Source organism: Kwoniella shandongensis, chromosome 4 (assembly GCF_008629635.2).
Source record: "Kwoniella shandongensis chromosome 4, complete sequence".
Classification (NCBI taxonomy): Eukaryota; Fungi; Basidiomycota; class Tremellomycetes; order Tremellales; family Cryptococcaceae; genus Kwoniella; species Kwoniella shandongensis.
Window position 1 is genome coordinate 467,339 of NC_089290.1, and position 14,137 is coordinate 481,475.

The 14,137-nt window shown below is 51.2% G+C and overlaps 6 protein-coding genes across 6 annotated transcripts; 3 read left to right on the forward strand and 3 right to left on the reverse strand.

Annotated features, from left to right (window-relative positions):
* Nucleotides 1-205: 205 nt before the first annotated feature.
* Nucleotides 206-1,562, reverse strand: CI109_102196 (uncharacterized protein; the record flags this gene model as incomplete). Its single annotated transcript, XM_032004805.1, has 3 exons — nt 206-715; nt 767-1,020; nt 1,070-1,562. The coding sequence occupies 3 exons, from the start codon at nt 1,560-1,562 to the stop codon at nt 206-208; spliced, it is 1,257 nt and encodes a 418-aa protein (XP_031860920.1).
* Nucleotides 1,563-2,029: 467 nt separating this feature from the next.
* CI109_102197 (uncharacterized protein) lies at nt 2,030-4,214 on the forward strand (the record flags this gene model as incomplete). Its single annotated transcript, XM_032004804.2, has 15 exons — nt 2,030-2,047; nt 2,161-2,196; nt 2,251-2,267; nt 2,333-2,355; nt 2,423-2,550; nt 2,613-2,641; nt 2,708-2,811; nt 2,884-3,089; nt 3,149-3,300; nt 3,358-3,433; nt 3,490-3,581; nt 3,638-3,762; nt 3,823-3,877; nt 3,930-4,049; nt 4,190-4,214. The coding sequence occupies 15 exons, from the start codon at nt 2,030-2,032 to the stop codon at nt 4,212-4,214; spliced, it is 1,206 nt and encodes a 401-aa protein (XP_031860919.2).
* A 4,607-nt stretch (nt 4,215-8,821) lies between these two features.
* CI109_102198 (uncharacterized protein) lies at nt 8,822-9,484 on the forward strand (the record flags this gene model as incomplete). Its single annotated transcript, XM_065967104.1, has 4 exons — nt 8,822-8,836; nt 8,886-9,099; nt 9,279-9,349; nt 9,392-9,484. 4 exons carry the CDS (start codon nt 8,822-8,824, stop codon nt 9,482-9,484), a joined length of 393 nt encoding a protein of 130 aa, XP_065823176.1.
* Nucleotides 9,485-9,492: 8 nt separating this feature from the next.
* CI109_102199 (uncharacterized protein) lies at nt 9,493-11,839 on the reverse strand (the record flags this gene model as incomplete). The annotated part of the gene is made up of 7 exons (XM_065967105.1): nt 9,493-9,666; nt 9,791-10,048; nt 10,092-10,316; nt 10,364-10,522; nt 10,585-11,122; nt 11,455-11,632; nt 11,752-11,839. 7 exons carry the CDS (start codon nt 11,837-11,839, stop codon nt 9,493-9,495), a joined length of 1,620 nt encoding a protein of 539 aa, XP_065823177.1.
* Nucleotides 11,840-11,945: 106 nt separating this feature from the next.
* Nucleotides 11,946-12,458, forward strand: CI109_102200 (uncharacterized protein; the record flags this gene model as incomplete). The annotated part of the gene is made up of 1 exon (XM_065967106.1): nt 11,946-12,458. One exon carries the CDS (start codon nt 11,946-11,948, stop codon nt 12,456-12,458), a length of 513 nt encoding a protein of 170 aa, XP_065823178.1.
* A 208-nt stretch (nt 12,459-12,666) lies between these two features.
* CI109_102201 (uncharacterized protein) lies at nt 12,667-14,104 on the reverse strand (the record flags this gene model as incomplete). The annotated part of the gene is made up of 4 exons (XM_065967107.1): nt 12,667-12,827; nt 13,097-13,166; nt 13,392-13,706; nt 13,838-14,104. 4 exons carry the CDS (start codon nt 14,102-14,104, stop codon nt 12,667-12,669), a joined length of 813 nt encoding a protein of 270 aa, XP_065823179.1.
* Nucleotides 14,105-14,137: the final 33 nt, after the last annotated feature.

Sequence of the window (14,137 nt, forward strand, 5' to 3'; positions counted from 1 at the left end):
CTTACGTAAGTCACCGAGCGAGATGCGATAACCCGGTTCATAACTTAACGCGATAACATGACTTATATACAAGCAACAACAAGGATATATACAGTATGGAAGATGAACGATCGTTCGAGGAGCATTGCGGAGATGAAGTTTGATACATGATATCGCCGTGACTCGATTTGGCGTACGTAGCAGTGTTTGCTTGATCACTAGGGCACTAGTTGAAATTCGAACGAGATCGACCGACGAGCCATCCAACCCTGGTCAAGAATTGATCACGGATGGGTACAAACGCTTCACGGAAAGAAGGTTGAAGTGATTGCGAATCAGGTTCGGGAGACTGAACAGTAGACGACGAGCTCGACCAGTGTGGAACGATCGATTGATCAGACGAGGATGTTGAGGGTCCCGAGACGATATGGTCGAGAGTATCGGCCCACTGGATCACAACGGAATAAGGGTACATGCCCCCTCTGTCATTCACTTCCGCCGCCAATTCGAGGATCCACGTGTTCCACTTGGAAAGAATGAGTTTCGCTAACTCTAGGACCACATTGCCAGGAGTTGCACTTTGAATCCCATTTCCGAAAGGTGAAGACGAGGGTATGAGAGCGAGCAGGAAAAGCAGATGCGTAGTAAGGGGGTGGAGGAGAGCGAAGAGGGACTGTGGATCTATAGCCGTCGCTCCAGGTGAAGTTGATGTGATATACCGAATGTATGTTGACGCCTGTCAGATTTGGTTAGAACTTTCGTCTAAGTATGGCCGAAACAGACTTACAGTTCGGCAGAATGTCTCCACCTCATCGCGTACGCGCTCCCAACGTCTAGCAGAGGAAACACTGGTCTGAAGGCCGTACATGGACTGTATAGGCCCAACGAGTTTGCGAATGCGATCCAGACCACATTCAAGCTCGTTGATACACGATCGCAAGTCCGGTCGAGGTATCTGAGGAAGGATGGATGCGGACAACGATGGATTATCCCGCAATACTTGAAGAAGTATCGGCAGGTGAGCGGAAGGGGGAAGAGTGGCTAATACGCTATTAGATATCGCAGGATCAAATTCACATGTCACACTCACCAAGTAGAATGCCGACGTCAATGTCCTCGCCCAATGTCTGGTCATTCTTATCTGCCGTCAACCTGGTACGTTTTGGCTGTTTGCTCTTTCCAGCGTAGGAAGTGAGAGGATCCTGCAAAGCAAGGCCAGCGACCTCTGACAAGTCTACTTTCGACTGCGAACGGTCCACGCGAATATTCGAGTGTATGGATGTTGAAAAGCTGGGCGTGAGAGGTGGGGAGGAGGAGGGGGACCGAGATTGTCGAGAGCGCTTCAGTGACGTATGCGTAACATTCGGGGAAGGGTTCAACCTAAGTCGAGACGCTGTCACTTTGGAAGGTGAGGATGAAAATGTTGGCCAGGTCGTAGTTGATGCTTTGTTTGGAGTATTCAAGACGGAGGAAGAACTACTCGATGTCGAGGGGAGACCGAAACCGAAAGCGAGTGGGGATGGGCGGGCGGCGAAAGCGAAGGGGAGAGACGAAGGTGGTTGCTGAGTTAGAGGGTGTGCCATGATACAGTAGGATATATATGGGTGATTGCGACCAGTACGAGCGATCCCCGTAGCTTGACGTTGGGGGTTGTAGACGAGAACGAATGAATAGTGGGGGAAAGAGATGAGCGAAAAGTTGATTGATTCAATGCCATCCACAGTTGCGCAGGGCACCATCCATCCCAACCTACCCAACTGATAAGTTACGACCATTACAGGCTCAATTACGAGCAATCGAATACACTGTACGTTTCGTTAGAATTCCTGATTAGCGGGAGCAAAAAGCTAAACTAATGCCAAATACAAACAGTGGTAAAGTCAAATCGTAATGCCACGTGGGGCTGGGTCGAGGATCAGGTTCGCTTGCCTCAAAAATGATGATGTTGCCTAACTCGTTCCTCCTCCTTTTTCATAAAGTCATACTTCAGTTCTTTTTCATCACCCTCATCGTACATAGTAATCGACCGCATAGTAGATACACGCCCAGCATGACGACCGCTCAAAAGGTGTGCCCAATCATCTAGCTTGTTATGAGCTCCCACGTATACGCCTCAGCTTCCCCACCTTCCACCTTTTCTTCCAGCGACATGACTTGGTCACTGACACTCTCTTCCAACAGATCAAAGACATCGAGGACGAGATGGCCAAGACGCAGGTGAGGACTCGATCTCTGGAAGTATGTGACGTCTGCTAATGTCGGTCCCAACAGAAAAACAAGGCCACAGAGTGCGCCCACTATATTCTTTGATGTAAGAAACCTGACAGCTGACACCCCTTGTTATCGGCTCCAGGTATCATTTAGGTCAACTCAAAGGTACGACAAACCTTTATTGAACAGTTTTCCAAGTGGAACGCGGTGCTGACCTTATTGTGCACAATAGCAAAACTCGCCAAGCTTCGTCGAGAATTGATAGCTCCCCCAGGAGGTGGTGGTGGTGGACCCGGAATAGGTTTCGATGTTGCGAGGACCGGTATTGCGAGTGTAGGATTCGTCGGCTTCCCCAGTGTAGTATGTTGATTCAGTCCTCTGGACGTCGTGATTAATGCGCTGACACGTTTGATGCCTTGAAGGGCAAATCGACACTCATGTCCAAGCTAACGTAGGTTCATGTCCAGCCAGTGCGAAGCTATCGTTCTCCCTTTTTTTGACCTTCTTTGCAATATAGGGGAACACACTCGGAAGCCGCCTCCTACGAGTTCACAACACTTACAACAGTACCAGGAACAATGACTTATAACGGAGCACGGTTACAAATATTGGATTTGCCAGGTTGGTCCATTCTATCATAACACTCTTGTGTCCGTAGTGGATTTGTTGCTCACCTCCGTCTCTTTTAACCAGGTATCATTGAGGGAGCCAAAGACGGTAAAGGTCGAGGTCGACAAGTCATCGCTGTTGCCCGAACCTGTAATCTCATCTTCATTGTTCTGGATGTCTTGAAACCGCTGAACGACTTGGCCATCCTTACAAACGAATTGGAGGGCTTCGGTATTCGATTGAACAAGAAGCCGCCTGCTATCACTGTCAGGAAGAAGGAAAGCGGAGGAGTGAGAAGCCTCCCGCTTGTCATCACAAGAGTCTGTACACTGACCTCATGATGATACAGGTTGCCATTACGAATACAGTTCCATTGACAAAGATTGATGCTCAAGAAATCAAAGCAGTATTGTCCGAGTATAGGATGAGCAACGCCGCTGTTGCCATCCATCAACCAGACGCTACCATTGAAGATTTCATCGACGTTGTCGAGGGCAACCGGTATGTATGACTGACACTGCTATGTACGGCGCTGGCTGACTACTTGCTTGCCTGCAGTGTCTACGTGCCCGCCATCTTTGTGCTTAACAAGATTGATGCAATCAGTATAGAAGAGTTGGACCTCTTGTATAAGGTGCGTCATCAATCTGCCGCTTCGTCTGGACAAGGGTTAACGCATCGGCACACAAGATTCCTAATTCGGTCCCCATCTCATCCAAATTGTGGCTTAACATCGATGAGCTTCTCGAAGTTATGTGGGACAAGCTGAATTTGGTTCGAGTGTATGTTTCTAGCCTCTACTTTATGCTTGGACATCGTCTGACCACGTCATTCACAGGTACACTAAACCAAGAGGTCAACAACCAGACTATTCCTCGCCCGTAGTACTCAGACGTGGGCGCTGCACCGTTGAGGACTTCTGTAACGCGATCCACAAGGAGATTCTCAAACAGTTCCGCAATGGTACGCATAAGCTCCCTGTTGCGATGTGTTCCAAACTGACATCGCATTGACCATGATTAGCCATGGTCTGGGGTACGTCTGCGAAGCACTCACGTGGTCAGAAGGTTGGATTAGAGTGAGTCGCCAGCCCAGTCGTCAGTCGACACTAGCTGATAATATATGTTCAGGCATGTATTGGAAGACGAAGAGCAAGTTCCCCTTTTCCTGTGTACTTCTTTGGTGTCTGTTTCACAAGCTGACTCCTTTCCGCCCGTTACGCTGTACCACTACACCTCCATTCACTTGCTGTGCTTCTAAATGTGAACGCATCCATCCAACCCACACTCATCGCTGCTTGGCTCACTCCGTCTGGGACAATTCGCTTGCCTTCTGTCTGTGCGCGTGTTTGCTCCAAACTCTCGTCACTTGGGCCCCTCCTACACTTCAGTATTATCTGTATTTTCAAAAAGTAATCGCTGCATGTCTTTATCATGCATTGTATAGTACCATCGATGGTTGGACTTCGGATGTAGTATCACGTGTCTACCCCATGATAATGCACCTGGCATGCTTAGCACACCCATCGCACTCGGCTGCACGGCGGTGGGATCAGCCGGCAATGCCCTTGTGCGCCCAGCTCAGATGAACTGCCTTTGCTGCCTATGTTATTGAATGCAGTGCTATGTCTTTCAATCGCAGTCCATTGATTCTCCATAAATCTCGCCTTGTTGCTCACACGGCATACCTAGTCCTGCAGCACAACCCAAAGATGTACACAAGTTGAACTTTTAACCGTTCTTCTAGTTTCTAGCCGTTATGCTTTACTTCTCGGCAGGCATGCAGTCAGCTAACCCTGACCTTTTTGTCATCCTTCTTCACCCTCGGTCGGTCGAATCCTCACTACTATGGTGGACATGCCAGAGGTACGTTTGTCGGACACGCTTGTTCTCGTTTTGTCATGAGCGTATCCCCAAGATCGTAAAGCACCACCAGACTCATCGTGATCGACGAATGTTTATGTGTGATGCACTTCGGTTGTCTGCAGAGTGTTGTGTCAGCATGACAACTGCAAACCGGGGACCTGCATGCTGTAGAAACAACAGGTTCTGCGCCTTGCCGTTTATCGACACACATACCCCACCGCCATACCGGATGCTCCGCACTCCCAGGGACCATTAGCTGCTCAGCTAAACAGTCATCACAATTTCGGTATAACAAGCCTGTTACTACTCCAATAAGCAAACCCGTCTGGCATTCATCTGAGTATCAACGAGTATTTCATTCGATATCTTACTAGTTGAAGGCTATACTCTCACTTGCTCAAGTTCTCTAGGATGTCAGAAGAAGGAGAGAAGCGCTACCCGCTACCGTGCTGTCAATTTGAAGGGATTTGAGAACTATGCATGATGGGAATTGTAAGGTGTTTGCCATTATCATCCAATCGCTATCTCCGGTTGTGCAATCCTCCCTCTCTTCCCAAGCACGCTCTATCATCATCTGCAACCCTGTCTATCTCTGGAACGAGCTCAAATCATCATACTTTGCAGCAGTTGGAGCTCGGCAAATCCACCTTCTCCAACAGATGTGGACGATCCCAGCCTTTGAAGGAGAGGACCCGACAAAGCGAATGGCCTCGATTCGCTCTGCTCATGCGCAAATCAACAGCAGCGGTAAAGAGAACCTATTCGACCGGATGCTGGCCTATGCTAGGCCTATTGGACTCCCAGAGTCATACAACAACCCCAAGCAGACTCTATGGTTTCGATGACCGCTCACTTCAGCAGTCGTGCAAGCTGCGGTGCAGGCAGAGTGAACTCGTCGTTCTACTGAGGATACGGCCGCTGCAAACTACACTAGCGGTTTCTGAAACAATAAGAACACAAAGGGGAATAAGGCAAGGAGGAGAGAGTGGAGCGATAAGTGGTGTAGTATCCATTGGGTTGCTTCCGACAACGCGATCGATTGCTCCCAAAGCAACGCTAGACCCGATCAAGCGACCCCCCAGGCGAATGTTACTCCAAAACAAGACGCTACTGCAAATCTCGCTCGAACTCTCTCGATAGCAGACAACAAATGCTAGGACGATGCACTCGCCTTTCACAGTACTAGTAATATGATTACTAGTAGTGATAAATTTATTAATGATTCCGGCGCTACTCATCACATGGTCAACAACACTGCTGGTAAAATGCTTTACAACATTACTAGCAGTTCAGTCAAATGCATTGATATCAGCAACGGTTCTCGTCTACTGGTTACGGCAAAAGCAATGCTACACTTCCACGGCTTGTTCACCGATCACGATGTCCTCATTGTTCCCGATCTGTCACGATGATCAACAGAGGCTTCAGTCAATGAGGCCCTATCACACCACGGAGACAAGGTTGAGTGATATTCGCCCAAAGGCGTCAACTATAATGACGAAATGGACGAGATACTCAGCAAGAATGACAAAAGCGACGAGAATCCGAAGAGAGCAACCTCAGGATGAGCGTTGTGACCTTGGACTGACTGAAGGCTAGGTGATATTATCAAGAGCGATAGCGAAGGTACATTGTATGACTTTCAATCGGGAAATCACTAAGGAAAAGAGTACAAATATGAGAATAGCCATTCTCCTATATACCCATACATCCATCCATCTGTCCATCTATGTTGAGCGATATTCTACAACTCGGCGAGTTCGTCGAATTAGACCGAAGGATAGATGGGTGCGTTGAATGAAGTTCTACGAGTTCGACAAGAATAGCGAGTAGAGCGGCGGGTGCGTCGGGATCTTATAGGTCACATGATGTATGTGGGAGTGACCGTCATGACACGATCTCTCGTGCAACCTGATCTTAGTTTATGAAACCTTGAGTCTTCACAGCAACGCCACCACGATCGGCAAAGCGCCCTATCAGAACGACATCTATGTCTTCAAGGCAAGTCATCCTGCCACTGCTCTTCCTGCAACATCAAATGATTATCTAACAGCCTGGCATGGCCCTCGCGGTCATCTGGGTGTGTTGGACGTCATGCATTTAGCGAAGGGTGGCAGGATTGGCAGAGAAGTTTTTAGCAATATTACTACTAGCAATGTCAATAATGTTGTTTGTCACTTGTGCATTATGGGCAAAACCGGCCGTCTTCCTTCACTTCCCGATGATCGGCGTGTCTGCAAATAGCTAGAACTACTGGACACCGACATCTGGGGATCTGCCACAGTGATCTCAAGAGGTGGTGCGTGCTACTTCCTAACAATATATGACCACTTCACACGGCGCATTCACCTCACGCTACTAAATGGACCGGAAGCCTTCCATATGCTCAGAAACTTTATCATAATTGCCAAAAACCAAGTCAAATACAAATTCAAAGTGATATGTTCGGACAACGGCGGCGAGTTTACATCTGGACAAATGAAACAATCCCTGCAATAACGAGGAATTGAGCAATTTACTGTCCCACCAGGCTCCCATGCTCATAACGGCTGAGTTGAACGAGTCCATCTCACTGTTCTTAATGGAGTACGCACGGTCTTACAGCAAATCGTTCTTCCAGCACCGTTCTGGGCCAAAGTGTCAGAGGCGGGTCCGTTGACGAGCCTAAGCGGGGAATACGGGGTGCGAATAGTACAAAGTCCTGTACCGAATTGTAGAAGTCGAATACCGAATGTACGAGACTTGGGGTTGACTAGCAGATCGTTGTACGGATTCCACAGTAGTGAACTAGACAGAGGAATATACATTCGTCACAGGAATAACTATGTACGAGTCCTGTGCTCATGTATATAAGTACCAATGATGCCACAAGAACCGTGGGAATGATTAGTCAGTCGAATCGGTCATCTCCTACGACGGCTGTCGCCGGGCCGATGTCGAACTGGTTCCCGTTGGCTAGCGAGTCGAACTATTCGGCGGCCGAGTCGAGGTGTCACGACATGAGTCGTTCGCTCAGTTGTGCTGGGTCGTGACACAAAGCTGCTATGTGCATGGCATCCTCTCGCAATTGTGCCCCTGTTGGGACTCAAAAGCTGATACCATTTGAGATGTGGAATAGGAAGAAGCTCAAGATGGATCGATTACATGCCTTCGGCAGCAAGGATTCTTCCGCGACTACATGAACCTCAACAAATTCGAATCACAATACCAAGAAGGCCTGTTCATGGGCTACGCATACGATAGCAGCACGGCAGACTACCGAGTCTATGACATTCAGCGCGGAAAGATAGTGATAACGCGTGATACTGTATCCACTAGCAAAGAAGAAGAACCTCCGGCAACACATGTGCCAAACTCCACCCTTTCTCGACCTGATCTTCTCTATCCGGCTGGAGTTCAGTCGATTCATCAGCAGATGTAGCGAAAGACACTGGCAGGCTGCGACACACTGCCTTTCGCGGTGTAGTAGCTTGGAAGTCAAGAAGGCGACCGGCTGTTGCTCTCTCAACTACTGAGGCAGAACACATGGCATCAGCGGATGCGGCACGGCAAAGCACCTGGCTTTGGCGACTTCTAGATGACCTGCAACTTGGACTTGGCGATGATACACTCCCTCTACTTAACAACATCGCTGGATCGATAGCGCTCGCTAAGAACCCAGTTAACCATGAATGATCCAAGCATATTGCGATGCGCCATCACTATGTCAGAGAAAAGGTACTGGACAACTCGATCTCACTCTTGCACATTCCCTCAGCCAATAACCTAGCCGACCTTTCCATGCAGTCGCTTCCTTCTCACACATTCAGTTGACTTTGTGACTTACTAGGGGTTCAGAGGCGATCTGATCAAGGGGGAGTGTCAGAATCGAATGATCAGTCGCTCATGTGACGATGGCAAGCGTACGCGTCACCACATACTTACATCTTGCCTCAGTACAAATTTACCTCTTTTTTCTCTGAACATGCATTTAATTATACAACAAGAATGCATGAGGATGAGCAAGCAATCATCAAAATTGACACAGGATGACCCAGCCACCAGCGCGTGGCGGTCGTCGCCGAAAACAAAACCCTTCGCGTCGAGACGCGTTTTGTCCTTTTTCGTGAAATTTCCTTCTCACTTTTACTCCTCATCTCAATACGAAAGATTCCACAATGTCCGCAGGAGAGGTGAGGCGGTCGAGACTGGGAGGGTGATATCCGCTGACGCGCGAGGTAGTCCCCTCAAGATCTCGCCGTCGAGATGGACGTGCAACTGCTTTCCGATCGAGCGACCCTTCCAACACTCGGGTCAGATTTCGCCGCGGGCATGGATCTGTATAGTGCTGAGGCGAAGACCATTCCCGCACGAGGGAAGGCTTTGGTGGACTTGCAATTGTCCATTGCTGTGCCAAAAGGTCACTATGGTCGGATCGCGCCGAGAAGTGGATTAGGTGAGGGATGCAGTGGTGACTGGAGGCTGACCTGATCAAGCGTCCAAACACGGCATTCAGACGGGTGCGGGTGTCATTGATGCGGACTACCGAGGTCCGGTCATGGTTCTGCTCTTCAACCATTCTGACGTGGACTTTGAGGGTAAGTGTGGGGATGATGGTTATAGCTGACGAGGTAGTGCAACCCAAGGACCGTATTGCGCAGTTAATCTTGGAACGGATTTCAATCCCGAGGCTCAGACAGGTCGAGGTGAGTTGGGAAGGGTGTATAACAAGCTGACATGGGTTCAAGACTTTAGATGATACGGTTCGTGGATCAGGCGGGTTTGGATCGACTGGAGGTTTTGGAGCAGCGGCCAAGAAGCACAAGCTGGACGAGAAATAAATGCATATCTAGATTCTCCATATCTCTGAGCGAGCACGATCCCATACTTTGTGTTCGGTATAGTCTTCTCCACTTTCTAGTTCCGATCGAGCGGTCGGGTGAATGGTGACTTTTGCGTAAGTTCCCGCGGAGTGAGCTCGAGCGAGGTGAGCGGGGTTTACGACGAGCGTCGAATCGACAATCTGCGAGGGTTAGTGGGGGCGACGATGCGGTGAAACTTACCATAGAGAAGTGTCTCAGTTTACTGGGAAGGATGAGAATGTCGGGTGCTGGACCATCCATCTTGAGAAGGGGATAGTGGGTCACATCGAGGTTGATGTCGGCAGCGTGAATTTCTGGAGGCGGGAAGATAGGATAAAAGTTCCGTTGGCCTAGGACGTGACGAACCAGACCGGCCATGGCATCTTTGACTTCTGTTCCTTTGAGTTCCGGGTCGGGGTCGACTTCCTCGGCTTTCTGGAACAGCTCTTCGCGTCGAAGGTGGAAGAGAACGTCGACTGAGGAGAGGGATATGAGAATTTCGTTGATGGAGAAGGTGCAGGGGTTGGGCAGGAGTTTGACTTTCTGCACGGGGGTCAGTTGGGAGGTCTGAGTAAGATGGGCTCACCTTCGGTAGACCCAAAGTATCCTTCTCCAGCATGGACTGAGGGAAGGCCATGTGACGGGAGACTAGATCACGAACGCTGGGCACGAGGATGATAACGGTGCCGGGGGAGGACTCGACGAGGGTGTGTAGGCGTCTTGAGATTTGGTCTTTGAAGATGTCGAGGGGGGTCTGGGTGACGGCTCCGGTGGCAATGAGGGGGTGTTGGGCGTCGACAAAAGGGCCGAGCTGAGGGTTAGCACGGTCTGGAGTTAGGGACTCACTAAGAGGAGGACGTCGGGTCTTTCGTCTCTGACGACGTTGACGAGGGCGTCGAGGGGGGCGTAGGAGAGATCATCGTCGAGGGTGAAGGGTCCGGCAGCGGTCATGAGGGATAACGGCTGGCCTGAGAGTTTTTCGCCGTGTTGGAATGACAGGAGTTCGTCCACGGGAGTCTGCGCCATGGCGCTGGGAGGGGACTGAAAGGTTAGTTACGGCTTGAGGTGGTGCAACTCACCATGAGAACTTCCTCCACGACGAAGGCACCACCGCCACCGTTTCTTCCTTTTACACAGACGAGACATCCGGGAAACAATCCAAAACCTTTGACACCTGGAGCGCCGCCTCGGACTTTGAGAGCGTTTGGGGTTGTGAAGCGCAACGCAATGCGTTTGCCAGCGCCAAGGAGACGGGACGATTCGAGGTACAGTGATGTAGACGTGGCTTTGGACGAGTCGGTGGGTGGGGACAGTATCCTTCCAACGGTGTAAATGCTTTCTTCGGAGACGAAATGAGGGTCACCCAGTTCTGATATTCCATAAGCGTCTTTGATGCTCTCGGCGTAGTCGTCGATGAGATCGTCTAGTGCCTCGCTTCGTTGGGAGATTTTCTCGAACATGTAACGGTAGTTCCAGTTTTTGGGATCGGCGGTGGAGCTCAGAGCGATACGTTGTTTGGAGGAGAGTGAGAGAGGAGTTGCAGGGGGGAGATGCGGGTTGAGAGTCTCGATGAGGGAGTGGGGTTGGGGCCGGGAGTGGAACGGTTGTGGTGATAGTCTACGGGTGTTAGCTGGGGGGTCCGAGGGGAGAGGACTTACGAGGTGGGTGAGCCTGCAGGGCTGATGGGGCTAGAAGGAGCGGAGAGGTTGTCGCTGCCTTTGCCAACGGGTGTTTCCAGGAAGGTGGAAGTGGAGAGTTTGGAGGTACTCGGTCGGTAGCTGCTGGAGGAGGAACCGACGGGGGAGGAGCGTTGGGGGGTGTCGGTGGGTTTAAACAGGGTACCGGCGGGTGAAGGTCTGGAGGAAGGGCGGGGTTTGGTCGGGCGAGAGGGTGTGGATAGTCCCTCGAGGCTGAATGTCAGCGCACAGCCTCCAAATCTGAGAACTCACAATCCACCAATATCGGACATGTTGCCTTTGCCTTTACGCACGCCGACGGATGATTTTTGCGGTTGATCGGTGGTCGGGGCGAAGCTTGCGACGGCTTTAGCTTGCTGTTCCCGTTGGATCTCCTTCTTTAGTTCGCGAATGGTGTCGAGGGTGAGCGTAGCGAGCTTTGCACGGAGGCCTGAGGGACGTGACATGAGGAAGGCTTCGTATTTGTAGAAGAGGTCCGCGGGGGATAGGTTGTACAGGCGGATAACGGAGAGGCCTGTAGGTTAGCGGAGCTACTCCACATGCACTCACATTCTGCCATGACATCGGAGTGTTCGGTGACGGCGGCATGAAAATGGTCGCCTAGCTCTTTACGAGCGGTTTCTTCGTTGAATGACATGGTGTGCAGAGTTGAGGAGTGAAAGAGGAATGAGTGAAATCAAAAAGACGCGTGATAAAAGTGGACATGACAAGACGCGTCGATTCCTCCACCACATCTCTACATCATGTCGCTGCCATCGTTGCCCACGCCTTTGGTGCTGCTTGACACGCAGTCGCAGCAGGTCACTCAGATCTATCACCGGCTGGAGGAGTTGAGAAAGATCAGCAATGGGATCGTTCCCGATGCATTCACTCCTCCGTCGGATCTGAACCCCCCGCCAATGCCTGCTCCTCCGTACGAGTCGGTGGATCGAAGGCTGTCTACGGTATCGGAGGTGGCGAACGGCGCGCCGTTGGAGAGACCCAGTGTAGCGACGTTCTCACATTGCGAGTCAGTGCAACAGTGCGTTGGGAGGTTCAACGAGGTGTATGATTACGTGGCATCGGTGAAGTATGATGGGGTCGAGGTGGTGGGAGGTGGAGTCAGGGTGTGGGTGGCGTTAGACTCGCACCGAGACGTGCGTGAGAGGCATAGTGTGAAGAGTGTGCGGTATGATGTAAGTGAGGGAGTAGGGGTATGGAGCTCATCATCAGTCTTCGGCTGCAGGAGCGGAACTGGTCTCGCAACGACTGGGTGAGATGGGGTTGTCTCTGGTGGAGCTTTTGGTGAGTGCGAAACGTGACAACAACGCTGATGTATATAGCCCCGGATACCACACCTCGCGCAGGCGGTGTGCCGGCCGTGCTACTATTGCCACCGAAGGTTGAAGATTCCCGAGGGACTACCAGGGTATACAGGCTGGGTACAGGATTCAGATCAATGGGTTTGCTGGCATGCATCGTGTTCTATGTACTTGGCCGTTGGAAGCCGGGTGGGAAAACCTGTCTAGCGTTGATGTTGATACGAGCAGAGCTTATCCACTGTTTTGCGGCGCGAATCGTGTCATCGTCGTCGTCGTGGGGCTGGAAGTGCTCAGGCAGTGTGCCTTCCATGATACGAGGGACGCCTGCGGGTTTCAGCAGGGTAGGAACACGGCACTAACTCACCATGATAAGCTTGCCTTCCGTCACCGCTCATGATGAGCATGTCACCGGAACGGAGGATGATTGGGTGTGGGGGGTTGTGCCGAGTAGCTGACCCGAGAAGGAGTATCGCAGCGTGGCCGAGTCTGTCGTCAGCGGGGCAGGGAGGTGGTCATAACTCACGATAGAGAGACTAGAGGGCGTGCCGGGTCGAGTCTGGAAGGTCAGTGTGATCCCACCGTGCTTGACTCACTCTGATCGATCGACGTGGCCCATGAGGGTGTCGTTGAGTTGGTAGAAGTTGACGATGCCAGTGTCGGGGGCTAAGAGGTTAGCGAGGGTTCAAAACGGGTTACGCACCATAGTCATTCGGCCATGTCTCCCATCCGCGATAAGTATCAAAGACCTGTTCCCATGGTATCGATGCGATGGCGGTGGAACATATCTTTGCGAGGTCGGGTGGGAATGGGATCGGCTCGTCGTGACTAAAGTCGTATGATTTGGTGGACCACTGAGGGTTAGTGGTGTATAAGCGTTGAGCGACTCACCTGATACACCCAGCCGAGATTAGCCCACCGAACTTCTCGCATCAACTGTTGAGCGGACTTTGCACCGAGTTTGTCGCTTGGGACGTCTCCAGTCCAGGTTTTATTCCTCGCAACGATTTCGTCATAGCCGAGGACAGCAGCAGGTTCGGTGTCAACAATGGTGCGACTTTTGGGTGGTAGAGGGGTGGACGACACCGGGGATAGGGAGTGTTTGGGCAGGATGAGGGTGTCGGGTTCGGTGGCGTAGAGGTGGAAGAGGTCAGGAGGGAGGAGGTAGTGAGTGGAGAGGGAGAGAGGGTTGGGTGGGAGGGTGTACTGTGCGAGGGAGGACCGGAGAAGGGTGAGTTGTTGTTGGGGGTTTAGGTATTGAGGTACGAGAATGCAACCTGGGTTGTTAGCAGGGTTGACGTGGGGATGGACTCACCTGGCGCGACAAGGTAGCCTACACGGCCGTCGTGCAGAGTGATGGGTTGTTGGAGAGCGAGATCAGGCCTCTCTCCCAAGTCCCTCTCCTTTCCTTTACGGGATTTGTTCGTGGACCACCATCCTGCCCTCCACACTTCGTCGTGTTCAGGTCGATCTGGACGGGAGAGGTCCACGAGGTTGTGTTGGTACTCGTGCAGGGAGGGGAGTTGCCCTTTAACAGAACGGTTCTTGAAATGCTTCTCTGTGAGTCTGAACGCGGTGTGAGTAGTGTCGGGTAACGATGGCATGGTGCGGGGTATGATAAAGCAGAAAGAGAATAA